Source organism: Varroa jacobsoni, unplaced genomic scaffold (assembly GCF_002532875.2).
Source record: "Varroa jacobsoni isolate VJ856 unplaced genomic scaffold, vjacob_1.0 scaffold_253, whole genome shotgun sequence".
Lineage (NCBI taxonomy): Eukaryota > Metazoa > Arthropoda > Arachnida > Mesostigmata > Varroidae > Varroa > Varroa jacobsoni.
Genome location: NW_019213155.1, coordinates 228522 through 243940, shown reverse-complemented (window position 1 = coordinate 243940; position 15419 = coordinate 228522). Strand labels below are relative to the sequence as shown.

Below are 15419 nucleotides of genomic sequence, written 5' to 3'. Positions count from 1 at the left end.
GACCCTCAAAGCATTAGGACCTTATCCGAGTAACGTGACGTACATGCGAAAAGACCACGTATAAAAGGTCTAAAAAGATGGCTTTTTTTTTAGCTAGATTCGACAATGAACATCTATGATTGAAGAACAATTGTATGTTGTTCTGAAAGAAAGAATTCTATGATTCCTGCAATTTCACGACATTTGCCTATATAAACGTTGTTCAATGTAAAAATACGACAGTTCCATTTGGTGCAAGAACAGCGAAATCCCACTTCATACGAAATGTTTATACCACGGTAAGCCTTCGAAAAAAACATTATTCATTAAAGGGAGTATTGCAGAGTCATCATAGCATAGATCGTGCAGAAATCATAGCTCTTTTGCGGTAATTACGAACACGTGAAACAAAATTTACTTGGCGCCAAAAAACAATGTGACGTTAATGTAAATGTCCAGGGTAATTTTCACAGTTCACTCTTAACACCCACCCCTCATATGTTCCATTGTTTTAATTGAAGCTCGCGACTATTGCTAAACCAAGAAACGATATTACTGTAGACAACCTAGTGATCTGAAGAATAACGTCAAGACGCTATGGAGGATTTGAAAGTTGGGTATATTTCCTTCAAAGTGCTTCACCTGAGCCAGAACGAAAAGTTTTCTCTATTTTGTGAGAATTGCTTGCTTTTATTCACTGCTTATAATAAATACCTAAGAGGTAACATAGGTGACTATCTAGGCTAACGTGGCTAATATACAGAACTCAACCTAAGGTTTCGTCTTGTCATAGTAATAATAATAATAATCATCATCATCATCATCAGCATCAGTACAATAATAAAGTAATAATTAGTATAATAATCGTAAAAGTAACCGAGTGTTAAAGCAATACAACCGACAAGTAATGCCCGCCTATAAGAAGAGGGCTTATTTGCTTATTGTTATCGTTAGAATTATTTTTACAATGTTATATTCACTTATTACGTGGCCGCGTCGTTTCCACCTCTCGCCCTTCTTGGCCTGATTTCGTAGATTTGCTTTTCTCGTTGTGCGGCCTACAGACGTAATTTCGTTTATGTCTATATCGCTGACAGATTTTACAGAGGAGCTGTTCTCTCATCGTACCGTTTGTTGTTGTTGCTGTTGTTCTATTTTGTCACTGTCGAGGTAATTAATATTGTTGATGTTCTTTGTTGTCTTTTGTTGTTGTTGTTGTTGTTGTTGTTGTTGCCACCATTTTTGCCCCATCTTATTAGTATCGTATCCATCATAATTATTACTCACTGTATATAATCATTTAAAGTGTTTACTCATTCGCTATCAGACAGCTCGGCTGCTGTACATTGCTTTATTGGCATTTCTGTTAGTTTTTTACGTATTTGTCGTGCACGCTGCCATAACTCTTCGACTTTTTCTCTCTCTCTCTCTTTCTCTCTCTCTCTCTCTCTCTCTCTATCGGCTATTTTTCTATGCGATAAAACAGTGCAATACCTGTAGTAACGGGGTAAGGGATTGGGCTCTGGATGGTGGACAATGATGGCTAAAAATGCTCCCACCCCAGCTAGGGCCTGGGAAGCTGCTACTTTGTGTTGATCTGTGCGAGTCTGTGAGTGTACACGTTTCGTTGTGTAAGCCGGCTCCAAACTGTAATTTCACCAATTTATTCAGTAAGATACTTACTATATTTACATTACTAAATTATGAGGTCTGAACGTCAATTCATTTGTTTCGTATATCGAAATAATGTTACAAGCTGTAAATCAATGTATGTTTGTCGTTAATTACCAATTAGAAGTTGATCGTCTGACACCAACGAAGTTCTATATGCGTCTTCCTTGTCTATGTCTTTTACGTTGCTTTACGCTTCCAGCTCGTGGCTTATTTATTTGTCGTGTGTGCGTAGGCATTATGAATGAGTCAATCAGGCAATTGGGAATCGTTGCATAGAATTTACAGGCCCCTTCGTTAGCCTCGAAGGGATCAGTCACATTGCAAAGCTGGTAGTATCTTAATATGGAAGCGTATCCAATCGCTGCCATTACATTACGTTATATCACCACATCCATGATCGACAGAGTATGGACCCCGCACACGTCACCAAACGACGACCATGAGACGGCGATGGACAATACACTATCTACCAGACAAAAGACTTGCCACTGCGCGTCCCGCCTGTATATAATAAGCCACAGACAGTGTCACCACTCGTACGACCCTCTACGTACTACTGCTGGTTTTCAAATGGGCGCATATTCGGTTCTCAAGTGTGAATCGCCATAGCTTCGTGTTAACTTCGTTACTTTTTAGTCGGAGCATAAGTTATTCGATCAGTGTTATTCAGTTATAAGCTTATCTCTTTTTTTTTTTTCTCTTTGTATGCAGTGTTTTCTGAAAGTTGGGAGGAACTTTTCTGAGTATCATCCACGTGTCGAACATCGTTACTCGGCTACTGTCCGACCATGTATATTTTGTTTATTACTACATACACACGTATACACGATTCGTTAATATTATTGTTATTATTTATTTTTGTCTATGTTTGGCGGAGGTCTCGGGAGATCATTTTGTCACCGTCGTCATCATTACTGTTTTAGTTCATTATTTATCCGTGTTACTTTTATGACTTGTTCTGTGTACTTCTTTGCATTATTTACCATTACTTAGCATTGAAATCGTCTGTCAACGCTCCCGCACAGGGCAAAATTTATTCGCTCGATCAATAGTACCGTTATTGTTGCCATAATTGCATTTACGATACCGTTCAGAAGGAATCGCTTTTTTCTCATTATTCTATCAGCCATTACTATCTGTCTCCCGGTTTATCTTCTATCGTTCCTTTTCTGCTAGTGCTCCTTTGTGGAATTGGTTTTCCAATATTAGAGCTAACATCGAAGTGGTCTTGTCATGCCCCACGCGTTCTGTGTGGTCTGCTCGTTATTCTAGATAAATGTGGGCGCGGATGTGTCTGCGTACGCATGTCAGAGTAATATTTTCTATGTTTCGGTCCGTGTAAAGGGTTCGCCATTTAAAAAGGCGTCATTCTGCATTGTGTTTATGACTTAGCAGTTGCACTACACTTTCCTTGCTGGCACTCGACATGTAGTCAATGCGACAATACTTAAACGACAATTTTAAGTTTATCAGTCACACTCCTGTTGCTCGGTGTAATTTTTTTTGTTTGTTTCATTACGACTCCATTTCAAAAATGTGTCGCTTCCTAAATTTTGCGCCTCATTACCTTTACCTAGTCCTCACAGAGTCGTTCGCTCTCTTATCTCTTATTTTTTATATTTTTCTCGCATTGTCGGAAGGCTCAAGAGGTATACACAGAAAATCATACTATTTGTAATCATACGTTAGCGCAGCAGTCGTTTACTAAATTCCGAATTACCCAGGTCACGCTAATACACATTAGTCAAAGTAATCTGGCTAACAGTTATCATTCGATCTCGTCTATGATTCAATTTTTTTTTTGTTTTCGACTCGCGTTAAGTTTTCACTTCTTCAACACTCAACTGCCTCCGAAAGAAACCTGCCTTTTGCCCCTTAACATCATGTATTGTCCTGCCGTTCTCCATTGTCACGTTATCATGAACCGCATTCCCTTATCTGATCTGTTCTTGTTTGGGTTCGACCGATCCTTTTGTTGTATACTTGTACCTCTTAGTCCCTATTTCGATTCCCCCATTTCGCCAGGTGCCAACATTCGCACTCATTTGTATTTATATGTGCACAAAAATAAATACGAACATACTATGCTTTAGCTTGCTTGTCTGTTGAGTGTCCGTCCGTCTGTCTGGATATATGTGTTTCTGCCTACCAAATATTTGTGTTTCGCTTCCGCTACACATTGTTTGCTTGGTCGCCAATTCATCCGTCCAGTCTGACTGTCTGCCATGCTCTTACGTGTCCACCTTTGCCGTTTCGTCAATCATCGTTTAAATCAATATCATTTTTCCTACCATGATCATCGCTTGCCCTTGCTCTAGATTATTATTATTATTATTTCTCTCTTTTTTTAATGTTGTTACACTATAATTAATAACTCTTACTATGCTTGTCTATTTCACAGTATTCGACAGTCATTGTCAACCCCCTTCATTTCCCATCCGCCTCAAAACGGGCTAAGAGAGAGAGGGGGGAGAGAGGAAGACGGAAGGGGGCTGAGGGCGAGGAGTAGATTGTTAGGGGGGTTATCATCTTTCCCGTAGTGTTTGTCACTTCAGCAAATAGTTATCTACGATGCTAGTTCTATCCTTTTTTCCCTTGCATTTTCTTGTTTCTATATCTTCATTCCGCTCTCTGACCATGCATCAGATCATCATATTGTATATGAGCTAAATTGTCCCGATCAGACAGACAAATGTCGAGGACTGCCACTCGTGGTTTGTTATCGTTAACGGTTCGTTTAAAAATCTAAAACAATTTTTGACACTTAGTTTTTTTGACAAATGCCTCCCCTTGCACTGTGCCTGCACACGCATCTCTGACCGAAAAATTCGACTGTCCCCGAAACCTTAGCTATTTGCTATCGTTTCATTGTATAGCTATAAGTAACCGTTCGGAAATAACCATTTAGCCGACTTCCTCGACCGGAGTTCAGTGTGTTAATGGCGTGAAAATTGCTTCGCTTTCAATATATTGCATCATTGGAACACAGTTGTTGTCCGCATACGGCCGGCCAGGGAAGTGTTGACCACGCCGCATCGAACTTTTTAGCTTTGTTTTTATTATTTTTACTGCTGTTGTTCTACTTCTCATCATTGTAATCATAGAAGTATTTCAATCTTCCATCATTTTCTACCTAGTTTTTTCCTTTTTACATACACATAGTCGTACATAGCTTACTCTGCTGCATCCTTCAAAAAAGGATAGGTTATTAGGTTGGTACATAAGTGGTAACGTCCGTTTCTCTTTTTGCGGCCCTTTGAAACGTATTTCATCTCCTACTAGTCGAGTATCGTATTCCTTTGAAAGGCTATTTTTGATAAGGTCATCATTTTTTTAGATTCGTTGTTATCGTTTTTACCAGGTCACACAATTTCACCCTGAGTCCGGATTACAAATATGTCTACGGGGTAGAAAATAGTATTCGACTTTTTTTTCTTGTACCAAAAAGCTCCGAAAACGATCCCTGATATTTGCTCAGCTGTGACAAAAGGTTCGCTCGTAAAAACCGTAGAAGTTAATTACTCTTCAGAGATGGCTCAAAGTGATCCTCAACTAATTCGAAAGCTGTGTGTTGTCCTTTTTGGAATTTTACAATAGGTCACTTCTGAACAGAACTCTCAGCTCTCGAAGCGTCGCCATGCGCGCCAGTACTCATCATATTTCGGTACTTGTTCGACCCCTGTGAGACAAAAATGCTGTTTTTGGCCACCGAACATGCCCATCCTTAAGGTTCCAACCCAGGGGGTTAGATGATATGAATAAAACGAGGACGACAGCCCTGCAAAGTAAAAAAAAAAAACAAACTTCCCAACGGTCAATTTTAAAGGCAAGCAATAGCCAGGGACGGACATCGCCTACAAACCAATCAATCAAATATACATTGTTGTCCTGTTATAATCGGCTGTCTTTACTGGTGCTGCGTGACCAAGCTGTCGTTTTTCATGTAATAGTTTTTATTGGTATATTGTATTATCGTGGCTGACACCTACTATAAAATGGGTACCGCCGGTGCAAGGAACCACTGGTTGTCTACGAATAATGCGTACTACCAGGCAGCATCTTGTTCTTATTACCGTAATAACTGTTAGTATACAATAGTTTCATGCACATCATCATATTGTTGTTATCGTATAGTTCAATATCAGTTGGTGTTGATATACAGACAAACTTGGTATGACCAGCGTCAATCCGCTCGGTCATATTCGCATACGAAGGCGTTTGGATGTCCTGGAGACTCGGGAGTAGTAGGCATGGCTGCTATCACAGATGCGGTAGAGATCATCAATCGTACGTAATGCTCAATTTGTTATTGTTATTACTATTATTATTATAAACAACGTAATGCTTTCATTCATTGGGTAGCAGTAGTAGCAATAGTAGTTCGCAAACAGTTGAGAGCCATTGCCATGATCCGCACCATCATGATCATGACGTCGAGGGACCCGTACAGCCCCAGGCGGCAACGCCAAAACGACCCTTTCTTTTCCCGAAGAAGCTTATCGCTTCGCTGGTTGACAACTAATAGTACATGGTCATTTATATACTTCGACTAGGACATGTTTGCATGCAGGAGCGTCATTTCAGTGCAGGGTATCTGTCTCTTTTTGCTCTCGATTTTTTCTGTCTGTGACCAAAAACAACCATGGTCAAGCAAATCAGACGGAGCTGGGTTCGCACGCAGATCTGGACCCTTATACAAACACTATGCAAAGCAAAAGTAGAGCAGCGGCTAATACGTATATGAAATTATGTAACCAGTGGCTCCGATACTGCGCGGTACTTTGAAAATCCTAAAAACTCATCGTTCGAAGTTCGTCAAAAAGGACATTGAGACATCGTTAGAGCTTTTGGTTTGCGTCGGGATCACAGCGACAGGTTTACCGTACACGCCCACTTGCTCTGACGCTTTCTCTAACCTAGGCACACTTCAAGGAGAAGATATAACCAAACAATCGGTAAAAGGTAAGTGGCGCATCTTGGGACAGGCTATTCAGATCATGGAATCATAACTGGTATCATACACACTAAATAATAGTTGTAATAATTAGGGTTTCGTAAATGAATTTTTCGTACAGGATTTCGTTTACCGTCGTCGCCATGATAATTACCATTATTAGCATCACCTTCCTCATAGGTGAAAACTTGGCCATAACGTCATAAAAGGACGCCACCAGACTACAAGGCCTAACCTTGGTTGTCGGCTTTTTCGGCCACATTCTATTTTGTTTTATATATAATGTACGTATAGATATATATACATATGTACATTCTTTGGCAATGCTCAGTTTGGCCGTCGATCGTCGTTTGTTATCCTTCTCCGTCACTGTTGTTGTTATTATCATCGCCATAAATGAACTTACCATCCATTCATTCAATTAATTAGGCGTTTTGTTTTTCTGTAGCAGCATCTGCCAAGCATCTGCAGGGATTAGTCTACCAAGGCTGGTTCTATGTCATTCCTATGGTGATTTTTCTTAGTATAAGAATTTTTTGTATCTTTTCTGTTTCGTCTATTTTTACCCAAATCTCTCTTTGACAAGAAACATAAGCTTCTTTTTGCCTTTATAGGCCACTTTCATATTATCGATCAGCCGGTTGAACTGTAGGTGTCCGTCATGGGCTAAAAGAAATGTTTCGCGCGCCTTCGACAGGAACTCGATGAAATCGCCATAGTGCCGTGGTGATATGTGAGTCAGCCGCGAGTGAGTCGTGTTGATGTACGCCGATATAGCCGCCTCGAGAAGCGGACGTAGGGGCGGACGATCGAGGGATAACGGCTTGACGCAGCGGCGTTTAGCGGCGTCGAGATGCGACAGCGATGGTGCTGCCATTGAACATCGACGCAGAATGTCTGACAGTACAGTGGCACACTGAACGTTCTTGACAAGCAGTGGCACCAGGTTCGCAAGCTCGGTTCGGCCAAGTGAATGTGCTAACGCGCACGCCCAATGGATGTCACTGATCGCCGGATGAGCATCTTGATTGTATTGTAGATGCACCCCTTTCATACCGAGAAGCGCCAATTTGTAGGCCCGATTCGCATAGCCTCGATGCTCCATATAGCGAGCGACAGTAAATAGCTGACTGCTGATCATTACGCCGGTGGCAGCCGCGTCCACAACAATCTGATACGCCGATTCGAAAGCGTAGCGGTCGTTCTCGCACAGCGTCAGAGCGTTTAGCGCGCAATTCGGTGGGTCTTTTGAGGCGCACTCGAGAGCTAGGGCGCGCGCACGAGACGATAGTTGTTCCTGCTGTTGGTAATCGAGGCCGAGTCTCATAATCGTCGTGTGGCTCATAACTGTCTGGGCCACAGTTCCAGTGGCTTCAACCGGCGTGAACAACTGATTCCATTTGCTCAAGATCGACAGTAAAGCTTCGAGACCGATTTCGCTGGCGCACGTTACTAACCAGCGAACCATCTCGCGGCGCCGCCAGGTAATGACCTGAAGGGTGACACGCATGACCTGCAAACCCAGCTCAAACGCAACATTGAGCAGCGCCAGATGTCTGGGCGGAGGCGGTGGTGTCGCCCCCATCGGCGTCGCTGGCGGAGGCGGTGCGGGTCCTTCAGGCGGGGGTGGTACAGCGATACGAAAAGCATCTTGCGCAAGCTTGAACAGCTGCACAGAGCTGTGAATGTTCTTTTGGGCAGCTTTCAAAACCGATCGTAACCTATTCACATCATCTGAAAATGAGCATAACAACAAGATAGAACAACACTATCAGAAATCGTGGTTCTAACTCATTCAAGTAAATCACGCAACGTCTGGCTGCGGGGAACTGGGTCGTTTGAACACCGGCAAAAACATTATGGCATAGTAAATAAGATGAAGTGTATACCTTTCAATGAATGTGGGTTAGGTTCTCTTCTGGTCACAATTTTTACATGCGGTAGTCTACAACCTATGTGTGCTTGCTTCGTGTAACGCTATGGCGAAAACAGGCAACAACATGTGTTATCGTAATGCTATATTGAATTTAAGACGGCTACGTGTTTAAGTCGTGCATCATGCAGGTTGCTGATGGCCTATGATCACCTACGCTAACATACTCACTTTTGGCAGCCGATAGCATTGTGGATGCGAGGGCACACTGCTGAATCTCGATATGGGAAAGCGTCGACCAGCGCGGGTATCTGCTTTGCATATGTGGCGGTTGAGGGGGACCGAGACCTCCACCCTGTTGAGCCTGTGCATTTGCTTGACCGCCTTGACCTCCCAAACCCTGACCGTTGCCCCCGTGCCCGGCGTTGTTACCGTTATTTGGATTGTTGTTATTCTGGCTGTGGCTACCTAGGTCATCGGACTCCAGCTGGTGCTCCAGTATATGCAGACGCATGGCCCGTAGTCCTACAAGGTACGCTAAATTGGAGTCGTGTATGAGCAACGCGTTGAATAGATACCTTGCAAAAGTATGCATTGGTACGCTTTCCGGATGTATGTGCTGCCCCAAAGCCGAAAATGGGCCGCAACCTAAAAGAAGCGCTGCTTGTCTCCTCATCACTGAGATAAGTATGGGGTCACATTCGATATCCTGCAGCTTAGCTATCAGCCTGTCTTCTTGCTTACACGCCTTCTCTTGCGCGTACATGCCCATGGGCATGCAGCGCTGCTGACTCAATCCGATAAGTGCTGCTTCAACAGCAAGACTGAGATAGCTCTCTTGTTGATCGAGACTTCCAGGCACTGTAACATGACGATAACGCGGCTTTTCGCGAGGTGGCGCTTGCGGTGCAGGCACTGCAGGCTGCTGTGCCGGCTGTTGCTGCTGTTGGGCGGCAGGAGGCAACTGGCCAGGTTGACCCGGCAAACCTATCTGCTGACCCACCTGCTGCTGTTGTTGCTGGGGCTGTGGGTGCTGTTGACCATTGTTATTGTTGTTGTTGTTGTTGTTATTGTTGTTGTTGTTGTTGTTATTGTTGTTGTTGTTATTATTATTGTTGTTGTTGTTGTTATTGTTGTTGTTATTATTGTTATTGTTGTTATTGTTGTTGTTGTTATTGTTATTATTATTATTATTGTTATTATTGTTATTATTATTGTTGTTGTTGTTATTGTTGTTGTTATTATTATTATTGTTATTATTGTTGTTGTTGTTATTGTTATTATTATTGTTATTGTTGTTGTTATTGTTATTATTATTATTATTATTGTTGTTATTATTATTATTATTATTAATATTATTATTGTTGTTGTTGTTGTTATTGTTATTATTGTTGTTATTGTTATTATTATTATTATTATTGTTGTTGTCATTGTTCGGGTGTTGTTCGTTGTTTACCGCTGGAGGATGAGCCGACGACTGCTGTCCGCTCGATGTGCCAATCGAGTATAATGACTCGTAGAAGTATTCGAGACCGTATTTGCTATCGGGAACAAGTGACGCTTCGGCTAACGTGTCAAACAATGAGCCGATGGGATTGAGCGGATGACCTACCCAGCCCTCGGTGTTGTTGGGTAACGTTGATTTAAGCAGCGGTCGACTGGTGCTCGTACCAGACACATGTTGCCACCGTTCCCATTCATGCTGTTGTCGTTTCAACGTGCGCACGATGGCCACAGCTAATCGAAGCGATTCCTGCTGATAGCCGTGTGAGCGTAATGCCTCGACTCGCGAACAAGCTGTCGGTATATGCTCATGCCACAGGGGGTAACCTTGTGTGTTGAACTTCTCGAGTTTGTACGACGGCGATAGATGAACAGGTGGCGCTGTTGAGCTGCCAGGAAGTGAGTACTTACTCTGTTGCAAAAAATCGAGATCAACGCCGTCGTGTGATAAGATGTAGCGAAGGTGCGGGTCATCCCATGACAGCGACCACGATTCAAGCGCCCGGTGAAATATCGATCGCGGCTGATACAGCCGATGATCGACGGAGCTCCGTCGACGATCTCTTTCCCGATAAGCAGGATTAAATCGGGGGGCAACATCATCATCGTCGTCATCAGAATTCGACGATTCCTCCGACGAATCGTCCGGATTAACAAGAGCAGCCTGCCTTCGATTCTGATGATGATTTGGATGAAGGTTGTTGTTGTTGTTGTTGTTGTTGTTGTTGTTGTTGTTGTTGTTGTGATGATTATGGTGATTTCCATAATAGTTCTGCTGATGATTTTGGTGGTAATGGTGATGGTTGTTATAGTTGTTGTTGTTGTTGTTGTTGTTGTTATTGTTGTTGTTGTTATTATTGCCGCCAAGACCTGCGCCTTGTAACGCCTGATGGTTGTTGTGGGCTCCAGCGCCACCGCCTCCCCCGTGATGAATTGCTCCTCCGCCAACTCCGCCATGATGGTGATTATTATTGTGTCGATGTGCTCCTGCTCCTCCGTAATGCTGATGGTGGTGGTGGTGGTGATGATGATGGTGGTGGTGATGTGATGGCCGGAAGTCGGCGTCCTCCAGTGGGCAGACGTGCGAATTTGACCATTTGATGAGGTACTCACGCCACTGTGCTTTCTCGTGCCCCGTACAATGGGGATTGAGCACGATACAAACCTGTAAAATAAATCGTATAACCGATGAATGGCAATACAATAACAAAATCAGGACGATGCACAAAAATAATATAGCTGATCATATTGTTAAATGGCACATATAGATGATAAATGTTTTGAGTTTTACGTCCGATATCCAAAACATTAAGTATCGTCTTAGACGGCCTGCTCTTATCACGAAGGGAAGTGTGTCTACGCCCGGCTTTCAATCTAGGCTCACAAATTTAATAGGCAAATACATTCTCATTACAAGATCACGATGACACCTACAGTAACTTTTAGGAGATACCGTAGAAAACGTAGAGCTCATTCACAAGGAATTTGCTAAATCACAGGAAACTAACTTCGTTAAATCAGATAGAGACTTCATTGTTACGAATGCCCATACCTCTAGGAAGTTTTAGGTTCGGACAGAGACATTGTTTAACGATATTGGTAAGAGGCATTATGTGAAGGTAACAGTCGACTTCAGTACGCACGACGTGCTATCCAAGGCGAAAGACACCTACCCATAGAGCTCCAAGTTGATCCCAAAGCTGACGGCACTTGTCCGCCATAGGGGTGCCCTGCGCCCTCCAAATGACCAAACGGGGATCATCAAGGAACTGTTCCGTTATCAGACGAAGCATTCGGGCTCCGTTGCCGTCTCTCGCGCGGAGCATCTCCTTCACTTTGGCAAACAGCGCACCCAACTGTCGGGATGAGGTGCTGTTGAAGCGAAGCACCACATTGTTATCACTTTCGATCATCGAATTAATCTGAGAGCATTTCCATTAACAGATGCTTTTAAAATCATTTACATTGATTAACCAAAAGAGCGTAAATAAATTCGTTAAATTTAGCTCAAAAATCGGCTCTGATCGACTAGCACGGAAATGTCAATTACCAAATAGATTTTGTTTCATGTTTAAGTAAATGAAAAAAATTAATATTAAGTCAAATTCCAACTCCTAATTAACAACGGTGATATAATATTTTCCAGCGAGAAAGAAACCCGTGCATTCGATACTTTAAATAAATGTAGACGCAGGGGCAGTAGAAGTCGGCACTAATAAAAATAGTTATACACTTGATTTACCTTCATGTGCATGTTACAGTATGAAAGTTAATTTTTTTGCTTTTCCCAAATATTCTAACAAGTTGGAACATAGTAATTATTTCGGCTTACGATGCAAACCGGCTGCGGCCTGCTCAACTTACTTGTATTGCCCGCCCTGGCTGAGATAGGTGCGGACTTGTTCGGACACCTGGCTCTCGTCCAGGTGCCACGCATTGTCATCATCCGCCGCGCCCCCGGCTGTGGGATCGGGTGCGCCCGAAATACGGTTAATGAGACTGTGATTCTGGCGCAGCTCGTCTGCTAATCGCTGGGCCGAGGGGAGAACAGCTGTATGGTGCTCAGCGATCAGGTACTGCAGCATTTTTTGAAGCTGCTCACGGGACATTTGCAGAAGCGTTTCTGTAATCCGTAACAGGAACGAGAAACAACCAGTCGCGGGCCGTTTGAGACGCAAGCTTTTAGAATTTGATGTGTACCAAAGCTGAATGGGAACTAGGAAGCAGTGCATCGAATATGAGTGTGCTTTCTATCTATATAACAAAATTCAATAAATACCCAAGTTCCATTAGATCTTGTGGTACGCGATACAATGCCATCTAATACATCAAGTGTACTTAGTGCCAGTTAAAAAACATCGCCTCAATTCTACGCCAGAGTTAGAGGTAACGATAGTTTAGATATGCCGTAACCTAGGTTGTCTCGAAACATTGAATATGCTAGTTTTTGTTAGTTCATCGAAAGATAACTTCATTTCAATTATTATCGACCACTAACTGTTCTATACATTGTGGGGTAAGTTCTTTGGTTCGATCAGTCATATCACTACGGCGGACGTTCGACGCTATTTCTAAGTCAAGGTTATTCGAAGTTCCTTGATTAAAAAAAATCATACTGTGGCTGCGTTTGTGGACCGGGTTGATTTTCGAAATAATTAAACCATCTGAAATGCATACACAAGGCACTCAATACATATAAAGCCACACCATGTCCGTAAACCATTTTATCCATATTACTATTCTAGAACTTCCCTAAACAAAAAAAAAAAAAAAAAAAAAGGTGGAGAGTTCCGCCTCAACTCCGCCTCATTATTTCTGTTCTGTTTTTGTGTAATAAACATTCTAACTAAACATTATTGTTGACGTCTTCTCCCCTGTCAGGATGTTTTCTACATTAAAAATTAAAATGAACCACTGAAAAGCTCTTTCTCTTTTTTGTTCGAGATTTTCGACCGATTGAACACTCGCGCATATTGTTAGCCAGTCAACCGAGGCAATCAATCACCTTTCACAGAAGCCATCAAAGGTTCTGTAGATAAAACCGCAAAAAAAAGACGAGGAATACAGATAGATACGGCAGCAGCAGCGGCCACCGAACGTTGTAATGACTACTCGGATTGTAAGAACAGCTTTTCGACATTACTGTTCACAAAACTGTCACTACTGGCCCAACATGATACTTAGCAGCAATGGCACTCGCTAGGTGACACGCACCGCGCAGGCGTGGGGTACAAGGCGCGCTAAGAAATATACGCGGGGTGCTGGAAACTGGGGGGACTGCAGCGGTCGCGGACCCGCGAGAATTGGAACAGAAGTCGGTCGGTGTCGATGGTGACGTGAGTAGCGTCAGCGGCAAAATCAACTACGGCAATCGAAGTGCTATTAACAAGTTCTCTAGCTTACGAACAAATATTGAATTGAAACCCCGACAGAACACCTGTTAGAGCAGTACGGTAACTGCGCCGTCGACCGGGCAGGAGCAACACCTGGCGCTGGTGTAGCTGCCACCATAACAGCACCAGCAATAACAACAGTAACAAACATACTATAACGGCTCTCGTCTGTCGTTGTCATAGTAACGATTTTCACAATAACACTGCAGCTGATATTGATTTAAAGAAAAAAAAAAAAAAAGCGAGACAAAAGCGCGAAAATCGATCGCGCAAACCCTGTTAGTAGTGGTTTTATTATAGGTCGACACAGTTTAGCTAGGACAGATAAACAAGCAGCCAAATACGGCGGCGTACGCAGGCAAACAAGCTCAAGCGGTTATCGTGGCCGTCTTCACCGTATCGATTAACATTGCAAAAAACGAGCACACACTTGTTAGGACGAGTTCGACCAAAGGTACATGAAGACAGCGGCCAATATCTGAGACTGACTGGGTCGCACAAAGTCGTGATGCTTCCGTAAAAGGAAAAGTTAGAAACGCAGAGAACTTAACAAAAACAGCGCAATATCAAGATTGAACAATGCGGACACAACAGCTGCTACCGCCAGTGATCATAAAGAAGATGATGAGTATTATTACTTTGATAGGAATCTGTAAATGCATGGGGGTGTACACGTCTATATCACAGAAAGACGCAGAATAAGGCCGTTGAATTTTGTGAAAGTTCCGCTTGCAGATAGACCCAAAGAAAAGGGCGTCTTCTCGTCTCAGATTGATATACAGATGACAAACGCACGAATGGATTAGGCAGGTAAAGCTTGTTATGTGTTTTGTCTGCGACGCCGTATATTGCACAGGGACATAAAGTTAGAAACAAACAATGAACAAAAAAGAACTCAAGATGTCATGATCTATATAGCATAATGAGTGTTTACAAAATAGCTGAGAAACATAACAACCAATTGATGTATACACGTCGACAAACGACAAGACAATAGTCCGTTGAGTAACGGTTAAACTACGCCTAAACGTAGCAAAAGTACGGCACGGGGATTAATGGATCTATGCGAGTTTATGGATCTTTGCTGTTGAAAGCTTATCCGCTTTTCTAGAAACTTACGCTAGATTCAGTATACGAGTACGGGTCGCCTATTAAATAGACGCTTGAGCTTATTTGTACGAAACCTTAATTGTGTTTGTGTATGCGCGTACATATGTAGCGTTTACCGGATATTGGCACTCGAAGTTTGACGGTGTCGGCGTTCCGGATACGGTAAATTGCTAACGCAACAACATGTTGGCACCAGAAGATGTCGTGCGTGTCGCAGGTGCACGTCACAGCGGTAATTTTGCAACGGTCGAATGAGATCGATATACGGAAACGCCGTTCGACTCCGGCTCCAACGTCGAAGCCACTCACGCCGACGCCACCTGCCCCGACGTGTACCGGAGTCTTTGGTGCCACGACGCCGGATAGATGAAAGCCTGTAAAAACGACAAAGAAAGACGTTTACAAACAAGTCGTTCAATGAAGACGTATATAT

The 15419-nt window shown here is 42.9% G+C and overlaps 1 protein-coding gene across 1 annotated transcript in view; it reads right to left on the bottom strand.

Moving 5' to 3' along the window:
* Positions 1 to 639: 639 nt before the first annotated feature.
* The window catches only part of LOC111258623 (zinc finger SWIM domain-containing protein 5), an 83796-nt gene continuing 69016 nt past the window's right edge, over positions 640 to 15419 (bottom strand). Inside the window, exons 3-7 of the mRNA XM_086967553.1 lie at positions 15103 to 15360; positions 12348 to 12606; positions 11657 to 11855; positions 8712 to 11148; positions 640 to 8341 (exon numbers count right to left, since the gene is read on the bottom strand). Of these exons, the coding sequence (XP_086823679.1) occupies positions 7170 to 8341; positions 8712 to 11148; positions 11657 to 11855; positions 12348 to 12606; positions 15103 to 15360 (4325 nt within the window). The 3' untranslated portion in view covers positions 640 to 7169. The remainder of the gene's footprint in view (positions 8342 to 8711; positions 11149 to 11656; positions 11856 to 12347; positions 12607 to 15102; positions 15361 to 15419) is intronic.